General features: G+C 44.6%; 1 protein-coding gene across 2 annotated transcripts in view; it reads left to right on the top strand.

The window, feature by feature from the left end:
- LOC111160050 (G protein-coupled receptor kinase 3) overlaps positions 1-24,757 on the top strand; it is a 123,889-nt gene that overhangs the window by 30,213 nt on the left and 68,919 nt on the right. The window contains exon 1 of one of the 2 annotated variants that reach the window (XM_022522850.1): positions 11,809-11,890. The exons of the other annotated variant lie outside the window; for it this stretch is intronic. Within the exon in view, the coding sequence (XP_022378558.1) occupies positions 11,824-11,890 (67 nt within the window). The 5' untranslated portion in view covers positions 11,809-11,823. Of the gene's footprint in view, positions 1-11,808; positions 11,891-24,757 lie in introns of those variants that run through there. 2 annotated transcript variants of the gene reach the window in all.

Here is a 24,757-nt window from a genome sequence, read left to right as displayed (position 1 = left end):
TTCTAGAGTTGCTGTTCTTCTCTTCGATCTCCCGTTGGATTTGTAGGTGTTTGCAATCTTTAGATAAGCTATCTAGCTGATCTCCCGCTACCTGAAGTAGTCTCAGCCTGCTACTTCTCCGCCATCTTGACTCCTCTAGTCTTCATCTCATGTTTTATTGCTGCTTCTCACTGTGTTCATGGTGTTTGGTTAACTGCCATCTGTATAAAGGCTCCCCTTTGCTTCTGCTTTTGTGCTAAAGAACAGAAAATAAAACTCTCCCCATAATAAGAGAGAAATGCCTTATCTTTGGGAGGGAAAGGAAAAAAGGAACGACTTATTCTTTAGTTGAATTTAAAATAGCGATCTGCAGTTTTACTGAGATCTGTTTTACACAGCATAAAACACCCTCCTGTCACGAATACGGTTCGGTACTTTTTAGTGTGTTCACAGCCTTGTGCAAACCCACACCACAGCCTCATCTTAGGACATTTTCAGCACCCCCCAAAAAGAGGCTCCATACCCATTAGCACTCTACCTCCTCCACCCCTAGATACCACCGTCTAATTTCTGCCTCTATAGATTTGCCCGTGGTGGGCATTCCTTCTAGATGGAACCAGATGATAAGTGGCCATTGCGTGCGGCTCCTCACAAATCATTTTCAAGGTCATCCATGTTACAGCGTGTGCCAAGAGCTCATTCCTATCTGTGCTCGGCGGTCTTCCACTATATGGCTGTGCCATGTCTTATGTATCCTTGTGTCTGTCAACAGACGTCTGGATTATTTCCACTTTTTGGCTATTATAAATAATGCTGGCATGGGAGGAAGGCGGGTCTTGACCAGTAATTGGAGCAGGTGGTTCCCCATTACTAAGGCATACTGGAGGACTGTGGCAAACCTGCTATCCCCTGAGCTCTCAGGCCAGTCTGTAAGATGTCCTGAGGATTCTTTCTTCCGTTATGTTTTCTGATCCTCACACCTTTCCTGTCTGCCGTCCCCCCAACACACATGCAGGCCCCCAGGCATGTCTTTCCCATTGTTTTGATCCAAACCTTACAGGTAGCTGGCCCCAGGAGACCTTGACCCGAGTGCCTTACTGGCATGAGGGCGGCCTTGCACCCTAGGCCCAGTTACATAGGCTCTGTCCCAAGGGCGGCTTCATGGGACACTGGTGGCCTGTGAATTCTATCACCATTAAACAGTTTTAAAGAATTTTAAAAGGTGCTTAGATGAATAAATAATTTCTTCCTCTTCCCTTCCTTCCCCTTTGTGAGCATGGAGCCAGTCGGGGGAAGCTGAGTCTGAACTTGGAAGGTCACAGGAAGGAACAGTAGCTGCCTGGGGGACGGGACGGGGAGAGAAGAGTACGTGGTCAACTGGCCAAACACAGATGTGCAGCTACGTCCGGCATGGCCGCCCGATCAGTGTCTGTCTGGCCTCTCCTCCTGTTCTCCGGCTTTCTCCTTTTGGCTGGTGTTGGGGTGGGGGCAGAAGGGAAGGGGGCCAGCTCTGTAGGTCCTCCATCTTCCCATTTCAGCACCCCGCACCTCCTTTGCCTTTGTCTTTCCTGTCTGTTCCATCAGCCCCTTTCCATGACTGTCTCCATGTGTCACCGTCTTCTTGCTTTTCTGTGGTTCTGTTGTTTCCCTTTCCCCCTGTATCCCCTGGCTATCAGCTCCTTTTCTGCCTTCCAGCACCTTCCACCCTCCCTGGTGCTGATGGTGAGCACATGGTTTTGGGGGATTGCCTGCAAGCATGTGCGAAAATGCTTTGTGAAACAGAAAAGGTAGAAATCTCTCCTTCACTGGCCTCTGATGCTTTGTTGAGATGAAGGCTGACTGGCTGACCTGTTGGCTCCACCCCAAACCAGGTGGGATGTCGTTAGTTTCCTTACCTATAAAAGTGGGGGTCAGAATAGTACCTACTAAATAAGGCAGTTGTGAGAAATGTCTGTGACACCCTTAAGACGGTGGTTGGTTTTTAACAGATGCTCCATGAATGAAGGCTCTGAAATGGAATTGTATATATTATAAAAATATTGAGTCATGCCCCAAAGTGCACTAATTGTTCCCCATATGTATGCATCACCCACGTTCATTCTTTTGCAACATTCTGCTCTCCCAGCCTCGTCCATCCCCTCTCTGTGTGCGCCAAAATATTTTAAAGCAATTAGCGAGCCCCTTATAGGGTTTTAGCCCTATAGGCATCTCTAAAAATGACAGGTGTTTTCTTATACAACCTTCATCTCTACCCCAACCAATGAAGATGATGATTCTTAGTTTAATATCTAATGATGATGCTTATTGTAATTCTGAGTTTATAGTCAGTTTTTTTCTGATTAACTTAAAAATGTCCATTTACTTTTGGTTGGTTTGAATCAGGATCCAAATATTGTTCTTATATTGTAGTTGGCAGTAATGTGTCTTTTAACCAAGAACAGGTGACCCTGCCCTTCACCTCCCCTCTCCCCACGCAGGTAATTGACTTCTTGAAGAAACTGGGTCAGTTGTATTGCAGAATGTTCCACGTTCTGGATTTTTCTGTTTGCTTCTTCCTGAGATCATTTAAATTGCACTTCTATTTTCTGTATTTCCTGTAAGCTGAAAGCTAGCTCTAACAGCTTATTAGATTGGTTCAACTGTTTCGGCAAGAGTGCTTCACAGGTGGTGCTGTGTACTTTGAGGCGGAGGCACGTGACACGTAGGTGTTGCTTGGTAGTCCTGGCTCTAGAGTGGGTTCAGGTATGGTCAGCTCTGCAGTTCCCCATCAAGCTGTCATCTGCCGTTGGTTTTATTTTCCTGGATGCTAGCTGCCTAAATCGCTTATTTTTTAGGGAGTTGCCAAATGGGGGTTTTCTAATTATGCCATTCCCTCCATCTTTATTACTTCTGCTCATCAACTGAGGCTATTTGGTTGCCTTTAAATATAGCTCATGTAGGAGGATGTCTGGGTGGCTCAGTCCGTTAAGCGTCCAACTCTTGATTTCGGCTCAGGTCATGATCTCAGGGTTGTGGGATCAAGCCCTGCATCAGGCTCTGTGCTCAGCATGGAGTCTGCTTGTCCCTCCCCCTCTGCTCCTGCCCTTCAAATGCATGCTCTCTCTCTCTCTCTTTTTAAAATAAATGAAATCTTTAAAAAAATAAGTATGGTTTATGTTGGAAAGGTAGATGTGCTTGGCTGAATCTGAAGGCAGCTCCTGTGAATTTGGCCTCCCAGCATGACTCCCACGAGCAACCCAGTGAAGGAGATTTTGTAGAGGAAATCAAGGCTGTGTTCGGGGTGGGCTTCATCACTCACACCAGCCCTTTAAAATGCAGAGCATTTCCTCAGGCTGGGAGCCATTAGACATGGCGTTCCCAACTTTGCAGGTGTGGGGGAGGCAGGGTGGGCGCTGAGGGATAAGGTTGTGGGTGCCCTCTGGGTGCTGAGCAAGGAAACCAGGACCGCAGTCCTACAACCGCAGGAATTGAATTCTGCCCACAGTCTGCATGAGGTTGAAGGCAGATCCCCCCAGGCCCCTAGGTAAGTCCTGGCCTGCCAACACTTCAGCCTTGTGAGCCCCTGAGCAGGAAAGCCAATGGGGCCCACCAGGAATTCTGAGCTTCAGAACTGTGAGCTCAGAAATGGGTGGTGTTTTTAAGTCACTGAGTTTGTGGTGATTCATTACACAGCGAGAAAAAACTGATACAGCAGGATAAATGCTTAATTCTTTGTTTTTAATTGCCAGTTTTCAGAGTAAAAAATAAGTGACAGGCTGCTTTATCTTCCTTCTCCTCCTTATCCAGAAATTGTATGTCGCAATGGACATCAATTACCCTGGTCCCTAATTTGCTGTCAGTAAAACCTCTGCATTTAGGTATTAACACAGTGTTCTTGGTTCAGCTTTTCCAAAGAATGGTTTTAAAGGGATACTAGTTATTACTGAAAGGCAGTCAAATGAAGTTATCAATTCTGATAAAGATTTTGTTACCGTTTTCTTTCTGTAAGATACACTGAAGTAATCTCATAATATGCAAGTGAGGTGCATGGTCTTTGATAAATTCCATCCGTCGACAATCTACTTAGCTCCTCTGTTTGCCTACCCACTCTAATTAGAGGGCGGTGTTTCTGATTATAAGGAGACTCCAAAGTAGGCACTTAATTCACTAAGTATGCAAATGTTACCCTCGTGTTCCAAGAACACAGGGCTATTGTAACATTACGTCACCTCCTGCCAGGGAACATCTCAGTTGGTAACACGGACTACCATTCATGCGAGTGGAAATTTGCGGTGTCTAGCCCATAGTCTTCTGCATCCGACTTCTTTCATTTCATTCAGTGTCAGATTTTGGAGGTTCAACCGTGTTGTGCCTGCCAGTCCTTTATCCCCTTTGGAGGCTGAATTAATATTCCATCGTATGGATAGACCACAAATTCTCTTATCCGTTTGGATTATTCCTACCATCTGTTATAAACCAGTGCTACCGGAGGTGTTCATGTGCAAGTGTGGCCATAGGTCTCCATCTCTCTTAGGTATACGGCAAGGAGTTTTGAAATTGCTGGGACGTTTGGTATGCTCCTGTTTTACTTCTTAAGAAATCGCGCTAGTTTTCCAAAGAGGCTGTAGTACTTTTCATTCTCACTGTCAGTTTATGAGAGTTCCGGGCTTACTGTCGTCTCATCAACCCTTGCTCTTGTCTTTCTGGTCATTGCCAATCTCGTGGGTCTCGTGGTTACTTCATGGTGGTCTCGATGTGTGTTTCTCTAACTGTTAGTGACACCGAACATGTTTACGCTGATTAGCCTCCTTATATCTTCTTTGGTGAAATGCCTATTTAAATCTTTTGTCCATTTAAGAAATTGTCTTTATATTGTTTATCATATGTGTGATTTACAGATATTGTCTCCCAGTGACTGGCTTTTCCCTTTCATTTTCTTAATGGTAACTTCTGAAGTGCTGAAGGTTTTAATTTTGATGAAACTCAACCAATACATTTTTAAAAATTGTACTTTTGTGTCATACCTAAGAACTTTTCTGTCCAGTTGAGTGCTGTGAAGATTTTCTTCCTTTCTTCTGGAAGTTTTATCGTTTTAGCTCTTACCTTTAGGACTTTGGTTGATTTTTGAGTTAGTTTTTGCATGTGATGTGAGGTAAGGGTTTAAATTCATCCTTTTTTTTTTTTTTTTTTTTTTTTTTTTGCATGTGGATATCCAATTGTCTGAATACATGTGTTGAAAAAACATTTCTTGGGGTGCCAGGTGGCTCAGTGGTTAGCGTCTGACTCTTGACTTCAGCTCAGGTCACAATCGCAGGGTCATGAGATCAAGCCCTGAGCAGGGCTCCACGCTGGGCACGGAGTCTGCTTGATATTCTCTCTCTCCCTCTGGACACTCCCCTGCCCTGTCCCTCTCATGTGCTCTCTCTTTCTAAAAAAAAAAAAAAAAAAAAAAAGCTCTTTTCTACATTGAATTGTTTTGGCGTCTTTGTTGAAAATTAATTGACAATAAATTGCAGGATTTATTTCTGAACTCTCAATTTTGTTCCATTGATTTCTGCCGTAGGTTAGTACCACACTGTCTTGATTACTATGGCTTTATGGTAAGTTTTGAAATCAGGAAATAAAAATCCACCCACTGTCTTGCTAATTTTGGCCATTCTAACTGGTGTAAGGTGGTATCTCAATGTGGTTTTAATTTGAATCTCCCTGATGGCTAGTGATGATGAACATTTTTTCATGTGTCTGATAGCCATTTGTATGTCTTCATTGGAGAAGTGTCTGTTCATATCTTCTGCCCATTTTTTGACATGATTGTCTGTTTTGTGTGTGTTGAGTTTGAGGAGTTCTTTATAGATCCTGGATATCAAACTTTTGTCTGTACTGTCATTTGCAAATATCTTCTCCCATTCCGTGGGAAAAGAAGGGCCATCTGTACCCCAGTGTTTGTAGCAGCAGTGGCCATGGTCGCCAAACTGTGGAAAGAACCAAGATGCCCTTCAATGGATGAATGGATAAGGAAGATGTGGTCCATATACACTAAGGAATATTATGCCTCCTTCGGAAAGGATGAATACCCAACTTTTGTAGCAACATGGATGGGACTGGAAGAGATTATGCTGAGTGAAATAAGTCAAGCAGGGAGAGTCAATTATCATATGGTTTCACTTATTTGTGGAGCATAACAAATAACATGGAGGACATGGGGAGATGGAGAGGAGAAGGGAGTTGAGAGAAATTGGAAGAGGAGGTGAACCATGAGAGACTATGGACTCTGAAAAACAAGCTGAGGGTTTTGAAGAGGCGGGGAGTGGGAGGTTGGGGGAGCCAGGTGGTGGGTATTAAGGAGGGCACGTATTGCATGGAGCACTGGGTGTGGTGCAAAAACAATGAATACTGCTGAAAAGAAATTAAAAAAAAAAAAAATAGAAATGCAACTTGAGAGTTCCTTATAGTGAAAAAAAAAATCCACCTACTTTCGTCCTTTTTTTTTTTTTTTTTCTTTTCTTTTCATAATTACTTTTGGCTGTTCTGGATCCTTTGCCTTTCCATATGAATTTTAGCATCAGATTTTCAATTCCTGAAAGAAAAAAAAATCCTGCCGGGATTGTGTTGTAGCTACAGATCAATGTGGAGAGAATTGCCACGTTAACAACATTAGACTTAATGCTGATCCATGAAAATGAAATGTCTCCATGTTTATTTAGGTCGTCTTTAATTTCTCTCAACACTGCTTTGTGGCTTTCAGCCTTCTACATCACATTAAGTGTATTCCCAAGTATTTTACTCTTTCTGATGCTATTTTGAATGGAATTTTTTCCTTAATTTCATTTTTGGCTGTTCATCACTAGTATGTGGAAACAGAATGGGTTTTTGTCTAGTGGTCTTGGATCCTGCCATTTTGCTGAACTAGGTTATTAATTCTGGGAGATGTGTGTGTGCCTGTGACTTCCTTAGGATTATCCCCATAGAGAATCTTGTCTCAGAATAAAAACAGTTTTATTTCTTTGCATTCTGGTGCCTTTCCTTTTCAATGTTTACTTTTCACTTTGATTTCTTAAATATTTCCTAGGTTGGTCCTGAATATATTTAGCATGATTTCTGAGAACATTTATGTAGAAAGAATGCATAAATTCTATTTGGCATCTGGGGTTAAGTCATAAGAAATATACTTGATATGGGCTTTGGGAACAAAAGTATGTTTCATTATAAAAAGAATACATTAGAAAAATAGAAACTATCACCTTTTGAAAAAGGTTTTTGAGCAGTTTCTATAGAAACAAAAGTGAACACAGATATAGGTACCTATTTAAAAAGAATCAATAATTATGTAAGACCACAGAAATAGTAAACACACACACACACACACACACACACACACACACACCCAAGCAACACAGATAAAACATTTTAGGATTACTCTTTTGTTAATTTCAAAGAACAAATTTGCCATTTTTTTAAATTTATAAAAGTATTGTTTGAAGTGTTCTGTGCTTCAAAACATAAAAATGGTTAAAATCTGCCAAAAAAATAAAAAAAGTGTAACTATGCAACTCTCTCTTCAGAGGCCAGGGTCAAATTTTAGCAAATTGAGCACTCTTGCATTCAGTTGTGACAAGGGGACTCTGAACCTGGGAAGCATCTTCAATCCTTGTGTGTTCCCTCTTTGCTCCCCACTTTGTTTGGAAGTGCGAGCCGGATTGACAGTGGCAGAGTCAGCCTCCCGCCCTAGCTTATCTGTACAAAACTTTCTCCAGCCAGCCCCCATGGAGAAGAAAAACCCAGGGCCCCATTCAGTTCTGCATCAATTATCCTTGCCTTTGTGGAGACTTTTAGCAAGGGAAAGAGTTAAAGATCCATTTAAACTTTCAGAAAGCAGAGATAAACACTTGACTAAGCACAGCTAATTGGATTTTCAACTGAAAAGGCCAAGGCAGCAACAGGCACCCGGCTGCGGAGGGAGGAAACCCTGGAAGGTTAGGGGCACCAACTATGAACATTACCAACTTGGGTTTCTAATAAGAATGCTGCCCAGAGAAGACAGACACTGGAGAAGGGGGAAAGGCTGTTCCTTAAAAACCTGCTGGCGGGCAGTCTTCTCAGCTGGCTTTCTCACCCGTGTTGGCCTCCAGCAGCCGGGATCTGGGGTCGGCTCCTCCAGCAGGACCCAGCCCTAGCTGGGGGATGCCACCTGCCCTGCCCTGTGGCCTTTTACCACTCTGAGAATGTGGGACATAGGAGAGAGCGGGAAAATACTTACTAGGACTGACTTTCCTTTTTAAAGCCATCATCCAAGTTTTAAGATCAGTTAGAATGGTTACTTCCAAGAAAAATTCAGAACAGCTCCATTTTATCGGAATGACCCAATCCTTTCCCGTCTGCTAATCACTAGACACTGGGAATGCTCAGGTAGGGCCACTAGACCCTTGATCTGCAGGTTGGCAAGCCATGATCTTTTAAATGGTTGCTGTTTAGTTCTCCCTGATTTTTTCTTTCTTTCTTTCTTTTTTTTTTTAAAAGATTTTGTTTGTTTATTAGACAGACAGAAATCATAAGTAGGCAGAGAGGCAGACATATAGAGAGGCGGAAGCAGGCTCCCTGCTGAGCAGAGAGCCCTATGCGGGGCTGGATCCCAGGACCCTGGGATCATGACCTGAGCTGAAGGCAGAGGCTTTAACCCACTGAGCCACCCAGGCGCCCCTCCCTGATTTTTTCTGAGTTGGCTTAGTAGGAATTCCGTTTAGTTTGGGATGGTGATGGCTGCCCATGTGCCAAGCACTGCCCCGAGCATTTCATTGCTGGGTAAGAGAACATGGCCAAAGGCACGGAGGGAAAGCCTTGATTAGGAGTTCTGTCCTTCACAACCGCCTTGCACCAGGAAAAGTTAGAGTGGAAATTAGCATGCAGATAGAGTCCCCCCCCCTTTTTAAAAAAAACATATCAACTGTACAGTTCCTATTTAATATGTAATGATACTAAAATCCAGAATTTGGGGACCGTGCACAAAGATCTTTCTGTAGCAGATGTAGTTATGTGCTTTGCAAAATGAGACATTCACAGTTGAATATGTTTTGATCCAGCGCTTTGCTGGAAATATCTCTTCAAACAACAAGGCACATGGGAAAGATGAAGACCACGTCAGGCCACAGAGGGCTTCCCACCCCAGCCAGCTCTCTCTGCAAAAGGATGCATGGGACTCCCACAGACTTGTGGCATGTCAGCACCCAAAGTGTGTTTACTCCTACCGGAGAGTCCCTGCAGTTCCTCGAGGTGGCTCCTGGTGATGTTTCTGAGGCCCAAGTGTGAATCCCAAGGTGAATGTGGGGCGGCTACTCTCTTAGCAGGGAGGGAAGCGTAGCCAACCAGCCAGCATCTGCAGCTGACTCAACAGTGTAGCTTTCTCCCTGGCAGGATCCACATATTTTAAGGGGAAAATGCACATGCTTTAGCAATATTAGCAAATGTGGGTTCTTAATCTCGATTGCTAGAGAATGCCAAGGGTCTAGGAAACATCCCCTTTACTGGCCAAGCTGTCTGTCAGCTTTTTGAACGGACAGTAAGGGCGATGACGGGACCCTATTAGGATTTTTAAAAAAAGGCAAAACAACCCAACCATGTTATGAAATTTCAGATGGTAGTTTGCTGTCAGGATATCCCTTGGTTTTAGCTGTTTGGAAATGCTTTTTCTGAGGATTTTCTATCTTATTCTTGATTTTTGTCAGTATTTCTACTTCAGGTCAAAGTCACAACTAGGAAGGGTAGTGATACGCTCTGAGGTGGTTATTAGGGTTTGTTTGAAATCTACCACTAAAACTCTGTCACCGATGCAGTAAATTTTGCTGTGAGCCGCACATTCTCATCAAGGCTTGCTAGCGGCGGTTTCAGATCAGGGTGGCCTGGGTGCCTGGGGGCTGCAGGCCAGGTGAGGGAGGTTGGACAGGCTTTGTGGGCCATTGTGAGGCGTCGGCTTCTACTCGGATTGAGCTGGGTCGTGGGAGACTCTGAGCACTGGGCTGGCACAGGCTTACTGAGGCATTCACAGAGCAGACGAGCTGCCATGGGAACGGGCTGGGGAGGCAAGGGTGGAAGCAGGAGGTGATTCTGGCATTTGGAAGAGTCGGGTAGGTGGAGGTGGTAAGAAGTCACTGAGTTAGAGTCTGGAAGATGGGGTTTGTAATGCGGCCCGTTGTGGCACAAAAGCAGGTATGGGAGGGACCAGGGATTGCGGGGGACACAGTGTCCTCCGGTTCAGGTAGGGCCAGAAGGTGAAGGAAAGGCTCAGATAGGAGGCTGAGGTCAGAGGGCAATGGGTCTGTTCCTGCACCTTGGTATGGAGGGAGCTTGATCTGCACTGGGCTACCTGCTGGGGGCTGCTGTCACATGTCCTCTGCATTTTTCCTGATGCTGTCTGGTTGCAGGTGAGCTTAGAGCTTTGTCACCACGCTGATCACTTTCTGCTCCCTGAGGAGCGGGAGAACATTCTTCAGGTTTGGCTTAAGAGAGAAAGAAATCCCAGCCACGGTGGGGCAGGCTGACTTGTGCCGCTCTCTCAGAGAGACTGTTTTTAACAGTGGAACACTAAGACTCTAGGGCCCCTTTTTAAAGAAACAACAACAAAAAAATTCCTTTTTAAGAAAGGGGCACGGAGGGGCGCCTGGATGGCTCAGTGGGTTAAAGCCTCTGCTTTCGGCTCAGGGCATGATCCCAGGGTCCTGGGATTGAACCCCGCATCGGGCTCTCTGCTCAGCAGGGAGCCTTCTTCCTCCAATCTCTCTCTCTCTCTCTGCCTGCCTCTCTGCCTACTTGTGATCTCTGTCTGTCAAATGGATGAATAAAATCTTTTAAAAAAGGGGGGGGCATGGAGGGAGAGAGAGAATCTTAAGCAGGCTCCACACTCAATGTGGAGCCTGACACGGGGCTCGATCTCATGACCCTGAGGTTATGACCTGAGTGGAAACCAAGAGTCCGAGGCTTAACTGACTAAGTCGCCCAGACGCCCCAGGAAGCAAACATTCTTACCTTGTAAGATGTACTTATTCTCCACGGAAAAAAAATTTTTTTTAATTGAAATTTTCATTGCTCAGAATGTGGAAGAAAGTATGATTTACAGATGTTGGCCTTCAGAGTTGCTCTCAGAATCCATTTGCTTGCCAAATCGTTTGTGACTATTTAAGACGATTGGAACTCATTTTATTCTGTGGCTCCCACGCTCACGCCAGCAAATGGGTTCAGAATTGGTGGTCGAAAAGAACTTGAAACAGAATGGCTTTACTGGGAACATGGATTTGGGCCCCCCCTTCTCCCCATTTCTTCTCATTTATGATTTTCAGAATATACCTGATTTCCTCAGGAGATGCCATGTTGTTACTGATTTTTGTTTCTTTGTTTACAGCTAACCATGCCGTATGCTCTTGTTCTTTTAAAAAAAAAAAATTGTAGAAGTATATGCATACAATGAAACATGCATCTTAAGGATTGAGTTTGACTTTGGACAGAAGTGTACACCCATGTGGCTCCTTCCAAAGCCCTTGCAAACGGACCATTCCATCACTTTAAAGAGTGCATCCTTGTTCCATTGTATTCAGCTCCCCCCAGCCCCAGGCAGCCCCGGATCTGCTCTGGCCTTTACCAGAAGAACATTTAAACAGACTCCAACCAAGCGCATTCTCTGGTGTCTGGCTTATCGGTCCCACCAGTGTCCTTCCTTGAGAGCCATCCATACTGTGGCTTGTCCAGGACTTGGTTTCTTTTGTTGCTGAATAGCATGTCATCCTCTGGACTTCAGAACCTCAGTGCTCGTGGACATTGGGGGCGAGGGTTCCAGTTTGGAGCCATTAGGAATCAAGCCGCTTGTGGACATTTTTACAGATGCTGTCCTCCTGCTTTGTTAAGTGGCTGGAGAGGAACTACTACCCCCCCCCAACCCTGGGGAGAGGTATGTGTATAACAATGGTTAATATCATTGAATGAATATTCCCTCTTTATCTTTAGGAGATGTCCTCCTTCATCCTGCTGCTACATTGTTCTGATGTCTGCATTCCCTGATATTGATATAACCACACCCCCTTTTGGTGTTCGTGTTCGCATGGTCTATCTGGTCTCTCATCTTTGCCTTTTAATTAGAATATCTGTCTAAATATTTACATTTACGGGAAAATAATTATCAGTATGGTTAGATTTAAGTCTCACATCTTCCTCTTTGTTCTTCTGTTGCCTTTTTTCTTCTTTTGGATTGAGTGTGTTCTAGCATGTTATTTTGCCACTCCTTCGTTTAATTTTTATGTTGTTGGTGTTTCCAGGCACCTTGGATTCCCTGAAATCCCGGTGCTTGGGGCCCCCTCTCAGTATCACTGTTCAGAAGGTATCCCTCCCTGCCAAGAGCTGGCCTGTCCTGGAGCCCTCCTCTTTACCTCCCTTTTCCTCCAGACCGTAGCCCCTTTTATGTCTGAAAATAGTGGCTTCTTTCATTTTGTCCCGTTTTCTGTTACTGTCTTAGGCCCTGCAGTGTAATTTTATTTTTTAAATGAAATATTTGGCTCTAGGTGGGAGGATGGGTTAACTCTCTGGACCTGAACAACCGGGAACACCCTAGGCGTGTACTACCATTGTCGTGGTTTCACAGAGTGCTGGAAAGTGGTGGTCAGTCTCTGGCAGGCCCAGAGCGGCTCAGGCAAACGAGAGAAGTAGGAGCCCTGGGAAGAGCTGTTATTAGTACTGTCGGGAGACGAGGACAGCCGTTAGCAAGCTCCTAGGTGCTCAGTGCTCTCCGTCCAGATGTCCGTCTTCAAAATAACTTCCTGGCTTGGCAGTGAAGTGACTCAGCAGGCGTCTTGCAGACCAGCAGGGGCTGAGCTGGAATTGACCTAACAGAGCTGGCATCGGCCCCTCCGCAGTGCCAGCCCTTGGTCACCGTGGTGTGTGGACTGGTCTCCCAAGGATGTAAGGTGCGTCTTGTGAGGTGACCCTGTGTCAGAGCTTCCATGCATGAAGGGGTTGGTTTTTTCCTGATGTTGTTCCTCATTGTCAGGATGAGGCGGTGGGATTCACTTCTCATGCGAACAGGTCCCCGAACACCTTCACTGTCTCCATCACTCGCCGCTTTCTGTTGATGGGAACAACACCGCAGGTGTTCTGGATGCCCAGGGTCCCCACTTGTGTCATCTGTGTGGCCCCATCTGTCCATGTTCCATGCCGCCCTCTCCTTTCCCATTGCTACTGCTACCACCTGAGCTGGGAGCTAGGATGACACCCAGACCCGCAGATTTCAAGCCTGACTCTCCTATTTTCACGTTCCTTCCCTTTTCTATCAGAAGGTGCTCTGGAGACAGCGGTCATCGGGTCCTGTCATGTTCTGTGCCTGCCCTCAGCCCCCACGACGGATGAAGTTGTGCTTGCTGCTGTCATTCATGTTGCCACAGTGGGCCTCAGCCTCTCCCCCTCGTCTTTTTCCCGTGGTGCCACCTTCAGTGACCAGCGTTATGTGCTATCCCCTTACACCTCCCTTTGCGTTCTGTCCCCCTTTGTGGAGCACCTTCGTCTGGTCGGTGCTGTGCTCACAGGTCCACCCATAGGAGGATCAGCTCAACCCCCCTGATTTCTGACTATAAACCATCCATTTTCTGATGTTCTTGCTGTACTCCCCACATGTGACATGCCTTTGGCACTTGCTGTGGAAAATGTAGTCCTACTGGGTCCCTCTTTCGTGCTGGTTCCCTCACTGGAGTTTAAATTTCTTGAGACCAGAGATCATCCCTGATATGCCATTCCTTCTTTGTGACTCTCAGGCATCTAGTTCAGTATTTCACACAGCTGAGGAACTGCCTTTCTGTTTGGTTGGCTTTCTGCCTTAGCGCAAAATTCTCTCAACTGCCATTGCTCTAAAACTCTAACTTGCAGCATTTTGGGTAAAGAGTCTATTTGTACATGATGTGGTTGCTTCTCAGTGCGGTGACAGTACCTGGGGGCCTGGGGGCCTGGGGGCAAGTGATGGCCCACTGATCATATGCCCAGAGGCCCCTCGGTCCCCTCTACTGTGGCCCCTGTGGGTGTCTGTGCACCATGGGGCCGGGTGTTTGCCTTGGCCCTCAGAAGTGGAGGGAGGGCTCGGTCGGACAGCTGTTGTGAGTCAGTGGGTCACAGAGCAGCAGCTGTGCAGCTGTCCCCTCTGTCCCCCTCCTTGCGCACATGGTGGGAGGAGCATTCACTGATGAAGCCAGCATTGCTTCCCACAGTGACAGCCCCGCTTCCGGGAGATGGTTTAAGGCCCTGATGTCACCACCTGTCAAAAATTAGACATAGTGTGTAACTCTATAAAGCACCTGTGTCATTTAGTTGACAAACTAGTCAGCTGGTTAGAAGGTAAAATGAATTGGGACACAGTAATCACAGATACCATCTCCTTGCTCTACTAAGTGCTCATTTCACATTCCCTAAATTGCACATTAAGTATGAAAAGCAGCTCCAACCACGAGTTGCTCAGGGTTCTACCCCAGCGGGCTGTTGGCCTTCTTGCCCTGGCGGGTTGGTGGCAGCCTGACCATCTGGCGGTCTGCGGTCATGCATCTGTTCTTCTGAGCCTTGAAGACTTTTGATAACACCTTTGCATGCTTACACAGATATTCAGGGGGGTGGAGGTAAGCGGGCACTATTAGGACATAGGGGTCCCCATCGAGTACCTATCTTAGGTCGGCTTTGGGGATGGGACGAGGACACGAAGGGCTGTCTGGGCTGGCATGGTGGCAGGTGAGTGTCCTCATGCAGAGGGCCGTGAGACAGGGGAGGGATCAGAACACTTGCCCAGTGCCTGTTGTGTTGAGGAAGAAGAGGCTCAAAAATCCTCAGACCTGGGGTCCCTGAGTGGCTCAGTAGGTTGGGCGGCTGCCTTTGGCTCAGGTCCTGATCCTGGAGGCCCAGGATCAAATCCTGTATCGGGCTCCCTACTCAGTGGCGAGTCTGCTTCTCCCTCTGACCCTCTCTCCCTCTCTCTCATTCTGTCAAATAAATAAAATCTCTTTTTAAAAAAAATCCTCAGACCTGGATTTGAGAGCTGAGTTTGAATTTTTTAGGGAACAACTGCCTACTTCTATAAAAAACTATGCCCCCGCAGGCTTTTTGGCATCTTGAAGCTTTCAGCAAACATCAAGTGTTGTGCCAGTGATAAAGACTTGGTTCCGGTGTTCTTTTTGGCGGCCACCGAGCCCGCGGGCAGAAGTCCATCTCTCTGCACACCTAAGCCTCCATGGGGCAGTCCAGCACCCCTTCCATCCCGTTCCCGAAGGAACTTGTTCTGCCCAGATCCGAAGTCTCAGTTTCCTTATGGCAGCTGGAATTCCGACCTCTGAGCCCCTGGGCGTGCTTTCCCCACCTCTCTCTGTCCCGGTGATCTCTCCACGCCTGGCCTGTTCTTCACTTCTTCCTGAAACTGCGTAACTGTACCACAAACCATATCCCCTTCCCCTTAGTCGTCAAATTATGAAATGTTTATCGAGCTGATTAAGGCCTGGCCATTGTGCTGTGAATTAGAGAGACAGGTCCATGAGTGCAGGCCATTGCCCTCGTGGGGCCCTCAGGTGTGGGGACAGCAGCTACTTCCAGACGCAGGAAGCCGTGTAGCTCCTTCCTGCTGTGGTGCCGGGGGCCTGTCCCAAAGGCTGGTCCCAGGTAACAGGCGAGCTCCAGGAAGGTGACGATGAGCCAGAAATGGGCACATAGATCACCCAGCCAGGGCCAGGGACCCGAGAGGTGGAGAGCCAGAAGGATTCCTCGGATAGCCACCATGGACTGGTGAACCCCCATTCAGGAGGGCCCTGCACACTATAAGCAAAAGACCCCTAACCCAGGGTGAAAGTGGACAAAGGTTGTGGAAAGACAGGTCTCTACAAAAGAGAAAGCCTCTCACCATACAGAAAGACTTCCAGCTTTATTAAAAAGTAGGAGAAATGCAAATGAAGGTTATCCGGAAATGTTATTCTTTTATCTTTCAAGTTGGCACAAGAGCCAGCAGAGTAGTGGCTGGTTTTGGTGTGGCTGGGGGTGTCAGGCAGGCCAGGTGTCTTGCTGAGGGAGGACAGGCAGGTGCCACTCCCGGGGGCCCATGTGGCCGGGTCTACAGTGTAGCCCTCTGGCTTAGGAGTTTCCATGCTGAGGAACGTGTCCTACCACTACGCCTGAACACCCGCGAAGTGACGCACGGAGACGTTTACTTAGGGCAGCAGTTTTGTAAGAGCGAAGGGTTTGCAACACCCCAAGTGTTCATCATGAGGGAGCGAGTTATACAAACCGTGGCGTTCTGTTGGATGGAGCACTGGGCAGCCGCAAGGAGGGACCCAGGGGCTCTTCAGGCTTCGGATAGCAAGGTCTCCAAGGTGTCGTGTTCTGGAAGCACAGACTGATGCAGGCGGTGTGAAGAATGTGGTAGAAAATAAGGGTTCCTTTCTGTGCCTGCCTTTCTGTTGTACTAGAGGGTAACAGGTGCCTGTAACAGACCCCAGATGTTGGGGGCTCCGCACATATGAAGTTTCTTTCTCATCTGGTAGCAGCACAGAGCAGGTGTTGGAGGTTAGCGGGAGGCTGCCTTCCATGTGCTAAGTTCGGCCTGTGGTGTGGCGTGGTTGTCCCTTAGGACCTGCAGTCCTCTGCGCCGAGCTGGGGGATGGAGGGTTAAGAAGTCACACGGATTTCTTAAGCTCCTGGAAGAGATACAAGGGCACCAACAGCAGCAGCTAGCTTGGGGGAGATGGTGATGGCGCATGGCGGGGAAGATGGGACACAGGTTGGGAAGGGAACTTTTCACTTCATACCTTTCAGTCCATTTTCCAAACTTGGTGCTGTCTCACCCATTTAGAAAATAAAAACGGATAGCTGCAGTGCAGTGGGATCATGCCTTGAAAGTGATACAGACCCAGGAACGCAGGAGCAGAGAAGAGGGATGGTTCTGCCCAGCCTGGAGCGGACACCGGGAGAAGTGTTGGGGAGCAAGTGCGTCTGAAGGCATGTGCTGTACTCTGGCCGGGCCAGGGGTGGGGCTGTATGTTCCCTGCAGCTGCCAGGAGAAGTTCAAGAGCATGAGAGCTGCGTGGTCAGATGGAGGGCGGTAGCAGCCACAGGGATTGGGAAGGGGCCTGGAGGCTAGGCGGGGAGCCCGGCGAGCTTGGGGGCAGGTATCTGAACGAGGCGATGCCTCTGTCCTCTGCACAGCCAACTGGGCATCAGCTAATGGAGTGCAGTAAGGCCGTCTGTCCATACCTCCAGTGAGATTATAATCGCTTTGAGTAGCCCTTCGTTTCACAGAGCATCATGCCAGAAATACTCAGTGGTTGGTTCTCCTTTGTTTTACTTACTTACTTACTTACTTACTTACTTACTTATTTATTTATTTAAAGATTTTATTTATTTATTTGACACAGAGAGAGAGATCACAAGTAGGCAGAGAGGCAGGCAGAGAGAGAGGGGGAAGCAGGCTCCCCACTGAGCAGAGAGCCTGATGTGGGGCTCCATTCCAGGACCCGGGACCCTGAGACCGTGACCTGAGCTGAAGGAAGAGGCTTAACCCACTGAGCCAGCCAGGTGCCCTGGTTCTCCTTTGTTTTATTTTTTATTTTTATTTTTATTTTTTTTTAAGATTTTATTTATTTATTTGACAGACAGAGATCACAAGTAGGCAGAGAGGCAGGCAGAGAGAGAGGAAGGGAAGCAGGCTCCCTGCTGAGCAGAGAGCCCGATGCGGGACTCGATCCCAGGACCCTGGGATCATGACCTGAGCTGAAGGCAGCGGCTTAACCCACTGAGCCACCCAGGCGCCCTCTCCTTTGTTTTAAATGAATGTTTATACTTCTGTATGTTAGGAAAGTGCTCAGATCCTAAGTACACAGCCTCAGGAGGGATGACAAAGTAGACACACATGTATAGACTGGTTGACTCTAACTCTATTTCTACCTTGTTAGCATAATGGTTAGACTCAGCATGGACGCCTGCTCTCACACCCACACCTAGGCACCCATTCTGTCCTAGCCATGTCTCATCTGTGGTGTGTGTACTCATGCCACAGTTTCCATCATGCCAATTTTAACCAGCACTCCTGCAGAAGTCTTTGGGAAATATCTATCCGTTGGCTTACTAAAATAATATTTTTATTTCATTTTCAATTATTTTGAATATCACTTTAATTATCAGTTTGTTTACTCTGAGATGTGCACAGAACTGTGACAAATGAAAAAAATCAACCACAGTCTGGAAAGAATATGAGTGTGGTGACCTTTCATTCTTTACTATCATTTTATAATAAAATGGTTTAAAAAAAACTGAAAGCAAGCTAGCTATTAGAAGACTCTAGATGGAGTTTTCTTGTCACGGTATTTTTATGTTTTCCTCTCTATTCTGATTTCCTTTATTTCCTTTTGAGTTGAGAGTCGGTTGCTTAGAACATTCCATGAATTTTTCTCTCGCTACATTCATTTGTGCTTTTGTCTGCTGGATTCTTGATATTCAGGGCCCCAGATCACTCCAGTATCTAAATAAAGGAGCCCATTAATTAATCTACAAGTATTTATGAATTTACATCAGGGGTGGGATGGATAACTTAGATTTTAGAAGTCCTAACTAGTGACAGTATTTCTAAATTACATTTCATTTATAATTTTCTCCTGTAAACTTCTAAATCAAGAAGTGAAAGTTCCAGTGTGATAGAGTCTAATAAAAATAAATATATGGTTTATATGAAATAGATAAATATAGTTAGCTAAAAATTTATTTCAATTTTTATTTATTCCTGTTGAAAGAAATGAAAGGGAAAATTCATTAGGAATTTGGTCTGGTAATATTGAGCCTGGAGGAACATGACACCCTTTGGTAGAGTTTTCAATATCTGTATGTTTTTTTAAAATTTATGAGTTTGCTTATCTATCATTTATGATTTCATTTTCACTTGTAAAGGGTGTTGTGTATCCTGGGTGTGTGAGGGTCGTCGTTGTGACCTCAGTGTTACCAAAAACCTTCGTAATTCTGTTTTTTGCTTCCATGCCTCTGGGTGTGAATGATTTTCTCTTCCATATAAACTTCTGCTTTATGAAAAAGTCCAATAGACTTTGATGACGAGGTAAGTGACCAGGCGTTGGCTTCCAGAAATTCTAGATTCCTATTTGTGGCCCCTCCTTACAGCCACTGTCCAGGAACGTCTTTTGAGCCTTGTTCCTGGCTCTGTTGTAAGTACTCAGTCTTATTTCTCTCTCTTCTTTCACACCACTCTTTTGGGGGAGGGGGTCAGGTTTATTGAGGTATAAGTTAAATAAAGCAAAATTCACCATCCAGAGCATACAGATTTCTGAGTTTTGGCAAGTGCATAAAGTTGTGTAACTACTACCCAAATGAAGACACAGCGCAGTTCACCACCTCCCCAGATTTCCTAGTGTCCCTTCACTCCCCACTCCCTACCCCCTTTCATCCACTGTTCTGACCTTCATTCCTGTGCTTACTCTTCCCCAGAATGACCTCAGTGCAGCCACGGAGGCTTAGGCTTTTGGGTCCTACACGTCCATTTGGAGTGACGCGTTTGGGATGCACTTGTGGTGCTGGGTCCATAGCCGATTCTTAAGTGTCACTAAGCAGGAGCCTGGCCTGTGGCTGCATCATAGTTCGTCCATTCACCAGTTGGAGAATACGTGGGTTATCTCCAATTTGGGAGAATTGTCTCTAGGGTAAATTCACCAGTTGGAGAACACGTGGGTTATCTCCAGTTTGGGAGAATTGTCTCTAGGGTAAATATCTGTGATAGGTTTTTTGTGAATATAAGGACGTTTATCCTTCTTTCCTCTTGGGTAAACAGCTAGGAGCGGATTGTTGGGTAGAATGGCAACTGCATGTTTAACGTTAAAGTAATGTTTTCCAAAGGACTTGTTGTCTTCTGACCGGCAGTCCATGAGAGTTCCAGATGTTTTATATCCTTACCAGCATTGGTGCTGTTTCCCCCCCCCCCTTTTTTTTTTTGCTATTCTGATAAATATAGCAATATCTTATTGTGGTTTTAATTTGCATTTTCCTACTGATTACTGATGTTGGACATCTCTTCATGGGTTTCTCTTCTTCGGTAAAGTGTGCAAATCTTTTCAGTTTTTAAAAAAATACCGTGTTGTTTGTGTTCTCATTATTGGATTTTGAGATTCTTTATTCACTTAGGTTATAAGTTTTTTATCAGATACATATTTTGGACATATTTTCTCTGAATCTGTGGCTTGGCTTTGCATTTTTGTAAGCATGACTTGGGAGGAGCAGAAGTAGTAAATTTCAGTTAAGTCCTGTTTGTTAGTTTTTTTCTTTCATAAATCATGTCAGATCGTAGTACTCTATGCTTAACCCAAGATTGCAAAGGTTGTTTTGTGTATGTTTATTTTCCTACAGATTTTATAGTTTGTGGACTTTTGTCCAAGTGTCTGATCCATTTTGAATTAATTTTGTAGCAGTCACACACTTCTACGCATGCTCAGTAGTTCCAGCGCTATTTGTTTAAGACCTTTTGTCTCCTCATCGCATTGCCTGTGCGCCTTGGTCAGGAATCAGCTGACCATGTACACCTCTATTTCTGGGCTCCATTCTCATCCACTGACCTGTGTGTGTGTCTTTTTCTCCCAAAAATGCCCTGCCTTGATTACTGTGCTTTGTAAGAAGTCTGGAAATCAGCTAGCATAACCCTCTCACTTCATTTTTCTTTTTCAAAAAAAGTCGGGTGGTTTTGTTTCTGTTTTTGTTCCCTTTTTCTTTTTCTTTCTTTCTTTCTTTCTTTCTTTTTTTTTTTTTTTAAGATTTTATTTACTTATTTGACAGACAGAGACCACAGTAGGCAGAGAGAGGGGGGGAAGCAAGCTCCGAGGACTCTGGGATCATGACCGGAGCTGAAGGCGGAGGTTTAACCGGCTGAGCCACCCAGGCGCCCCTGTTCCCTTTTTCATACAAATTTTAGAACCAGTTTATTGATTCCTATAAAAACTCCTACTGGGGTTTTGACTGGGATTGTATTGAATCTATAGATCGATATAGGGAAAGTTGACATCTCAACAATATTGTCTTCTGATCTATGAATATGCTATCTCTTCTCCTTTATTTGAATCCTCATCAGTATTGTTCATGAGTATTTTATAACTTTCAGCATACAAATCTGTACATATTTACTTAGATTCCTTCTCAACACATTCTGTTTTTTAGTGTTACCATAAATTTATATTGTGTGTAATTGTAAATTTCCCATTATTTGTTGCTAGTATGTAGAAGTATTCTACCAATAGTTGGTATACAGTAAATTTATGAATAAATCTGTTTAATTAGTTGAATTCTCAAATTATAATTTAGGGTTCTTTTGATTCCGTTATCTCTCAGAAAAGATTATTATTTCAAGGCAGTATTTTAAATATTTTATTTCTTATGTTGTATTTGAATGCCTCTTGACTAAATCCTGAAACTTTAAACTTTATTCATTAAAAAATAATTTGATTGTTAGGCTGCACAGCAGAATTCTGGCAAGCGTTCATGACCTTGGTTGATTTTACTTTTGTCCTTGGATCATCGTATTACTGACTTCTTTTCCTTCCCCGGGTGCTCTTACGGGCTTTTCTAAGTAGCCACTAGCCAGCTTGCTTTGTTGGATTTTCTTCTTCTCTTTGACTTTGTCGTTACTAGTTACCTTTATGTGTTCTTCACCATTCATTCCATGCCTTTATAATGTGATTAGTTTCATTTTATCTAGAGTAATAGAATCCCAGAGTTGAAGAAATACGGAGATTAACTAATCCAAGGCCTTGTCCTTTTAAACCTGAATAAAAGCCCTCCTGTTAAAGACCCTGCACCTGTTCGTTAATTTGTTCACATGGAAGGTTAAGCTTTGAGGTCTGATGTGTTTCGCTTCCAGTCCTGGTTTGTATACAATCTAGTGTGGTCGGTGGGGCTACCTCATGATATGTGTTGTGATATTGGATGACAAGTTATAAGGAAATTGCTTTGAGGTGCTTCAAGGGGTTGAAGGAAATTTCCAGAAACATGGGAGTTGATATGCCTGCCTGCATAGTGTGGTTTATTCTGAAGACATAAAGAAATGCAGTACATGAAGTGATAGTCTTCACACCGTTAGGGAAAAATATTTTAGAGAACTCTTGAAACGTGGAGCTCTAATTTGCTACATTAAACCACCTTTTTCCCCCCTCTCTCTGAATTAAGTTTAATGATAATGGCGCTTATAATAAGCATTGCTCTGTTTCAATTATATTAGCTTTCCCATTGTATTGTGTTTTTCAAGGAACCCTGTAGCTTTAAGGTGACAGGAAATTGCTAATTATGAAAGGAATCAATCTTTGAAAAGCCAGGTTTATAACAATAATTTCTATTATGAGTCACATAAAAATTTTAATTGTTAAAAGGCCAAATTTCAGTTGCTTTTCTTTAACATAACTTCCTTTTCCAATAATTGTATAGAATTTCAGTCATGTTATTTTTACGAATTTACCTTTTTTCTTGTAACTCTTTATTTTTACCTACATTTAATTTGCTATAACTTCAAACTTGAAAACTCATAAGAACATTTCAAAGAACTCTTAGGTACCCTTTAAATGGCTTCACTGTGATATATATTCTGCTACATTTGCCTTATCATTCTGTCTTTTGTGGTTCTTTTTGAACTACACGGGAGTAATTTACCTCATACCTCGACCGTTATGCATTTCAGTCTGCGTGTGTTGAGGACGAGGTCATTCATCCCCTTAGATAACTACAGTACGATGTTCACCCTCAGGAAACTGAACGCCAGGGCAATACTGTCATCTAATCCGCAGACTAGATCCAGAGTCTAACAGTTACCCCCAGAATGTCCATCTTGGCTCTGATTTTTCCCGGTCTGGGATCCGGTCGTGGGTCACACTTGCATTTTGTTGTCACTACGTGTTCAGGCTCCTTTAATCTGGCCAAGTTCCTTAGCCTTCTTTGGGTTTCTTGACTTTAATATTTTTAAAGGGTACAGGCCAATTTTGTAAAATGGCCCTTTGTTTTGCTTCATTTACTGTCCCATAGCAGTTGGGTTCGGAATTTGCATTTTGTTGGGAAGACCTCTGATGACATACGCTGTCTGCAGTGCGTGTGATACTGTTGCATCCTGATGCTGGGTGAGGTCAGTTTTGATCCCTTGCCTAATGTGGGTGTGTGCAAGGGTTCTCCACTGTGGAGTTACAGGCTTTCCTGTTGTAAGGAGTAAGTAATATATGGGAAATCGCTTTTGAGACTATGTGAGTATTCTCATCAAACTTTTATTACCTTCTGTTTTAGCACCCATTTACTTTTGAGCTCCATTATTCCTTCTACAGTTTTTAGTTGGCATTTGTCTCTAAGAGCTTTCCCTCCCTCCTTCCCTCCTCTTCCTTCCTTCCTTCCCCATCTCTTCCCTCCCCTTTCTCCCTTCCTTATTCCCTTTCTTTCTTTCCTATCCCCCCAACCCCAGGCTGTCTATCAGTATGGGCCCTTGGATCCTTTGTTTAGCCTGTGGTTGAATCCATTGCTATATTGTTGGTTTCGATATCCTAGTTGGTGTAGTTTTGCTAGTGGGAGCCTCTTCAAGCTGGTTCCTGTGTCCTGTTGATATGTCCCCATCATCCTTTGAGCCTTTCTTACTGTCTTACTGTCTAGGAAAATAAGACGTCTGGAGCTCAACTTGGTATTCACTGCCCCTGCCCTAGAATCAAGTAGCTTTTCTTCAAGGGTCTCTAGTTCCTTTTAATAGAAAATGGTGTTGGGAATCCCTAACGCGGGCACTAGACATGTTCATGGACTCTAGGTCTTCTCAGTGAAAGAACAAGGGTGTGTGTGTGTGTGTGTGTGTGTGTGTGTGTGTGTGTGTGTGTATCTGTTTGTCTTTCTGGTAAAAACAGTGAGCTCAAATGGATACCCCATTCTAATCCATTACTACAGTATCCTTTCTGTTTTTTTCTCCGTTTTACCTTTTTTTCAAGAAGGCTTCTGTTATGCTCAATGTAGTTGCTCATTTGTATAAGCCTAGAATGCACCATGAGTAGTTTCAGAACTGCCAACTCATGTTGCTAGGAAATGCAGACCTACTCCCTAGAGTTAATATTGTTTAAAGTAAATTTCCTTGTACTACTGTTCACAATTTCATTTTGATAAATGCGCAAGCCCACATCTCTATCAAGCTACAGAACATTTTGCCCCCCAAAAGTTCCCTTATGCCCTTCCCAGTCAATTTCATGCCCCCTTTTCTTCCTTTTTTCTAACTGTAGATTAGTTTTGCCTGTTCTAGAGCTTCATACACAGAGAATTACAGAGCATATGCTCTTTTGTGTCTGGTGCCTTTGGACAAGCAAAATGCCTGGCATTTACTTATGTTGCTATATCTTCCAGGGTTTTATTGCTGACTAGGAACCCATTGTATGAAAATATCACTATTTATCCCTCAGTTGATGGACTTTGGATTATTTCAAATAAATTATGAATATACCTGCTATGAAGATGCATGTACACATCTTTTTGGAGCCATGTGTTACCACTGGGTAAATACCCTAATAGTGGAGTTGCTGAGTTGTGTGTTACAGGTGTGTTTGACTTTATACGAAATGTTCAGACTATTTTCCTGAGTGAGTATACATTCTATAGAATGCTCAAAATCTGTGGTAATCAAGGGTTCTCCAGAGAAACAGGACCAATAGGTGTGTGTGTGTGTGTGTGTGTGTGTGTGTGTGTGTGTTTAGGGAGAGAGATTAATGATAAGGAATTGGTTCCTGTGATTGTAGAGACTGGCAGGTCCGAATCCACAGAGTGGGCT

This window comes from Enhydra lutris, unplaced genomic scaffold, assembly GCF_002288905.1.
Source record: "Enhydra lutris kenyoni isolate GAN:26980312 unplaced genomic scaffold, ASM228890v2 scaffoldscaffold73, whole genome shotgun sequence".
Classification (NCBI taxonomy): Eukaryota; Metazoa; Chordata; class Mammalia; order Carnivora; family Mustelidae; genus Enhydra; species Enhydra lutris.
The sequence above is the reverse complement of the archived record's forward strand: the minus strand, read 5'-3'. Positions and strand labels throughout refer to the sequence as shown.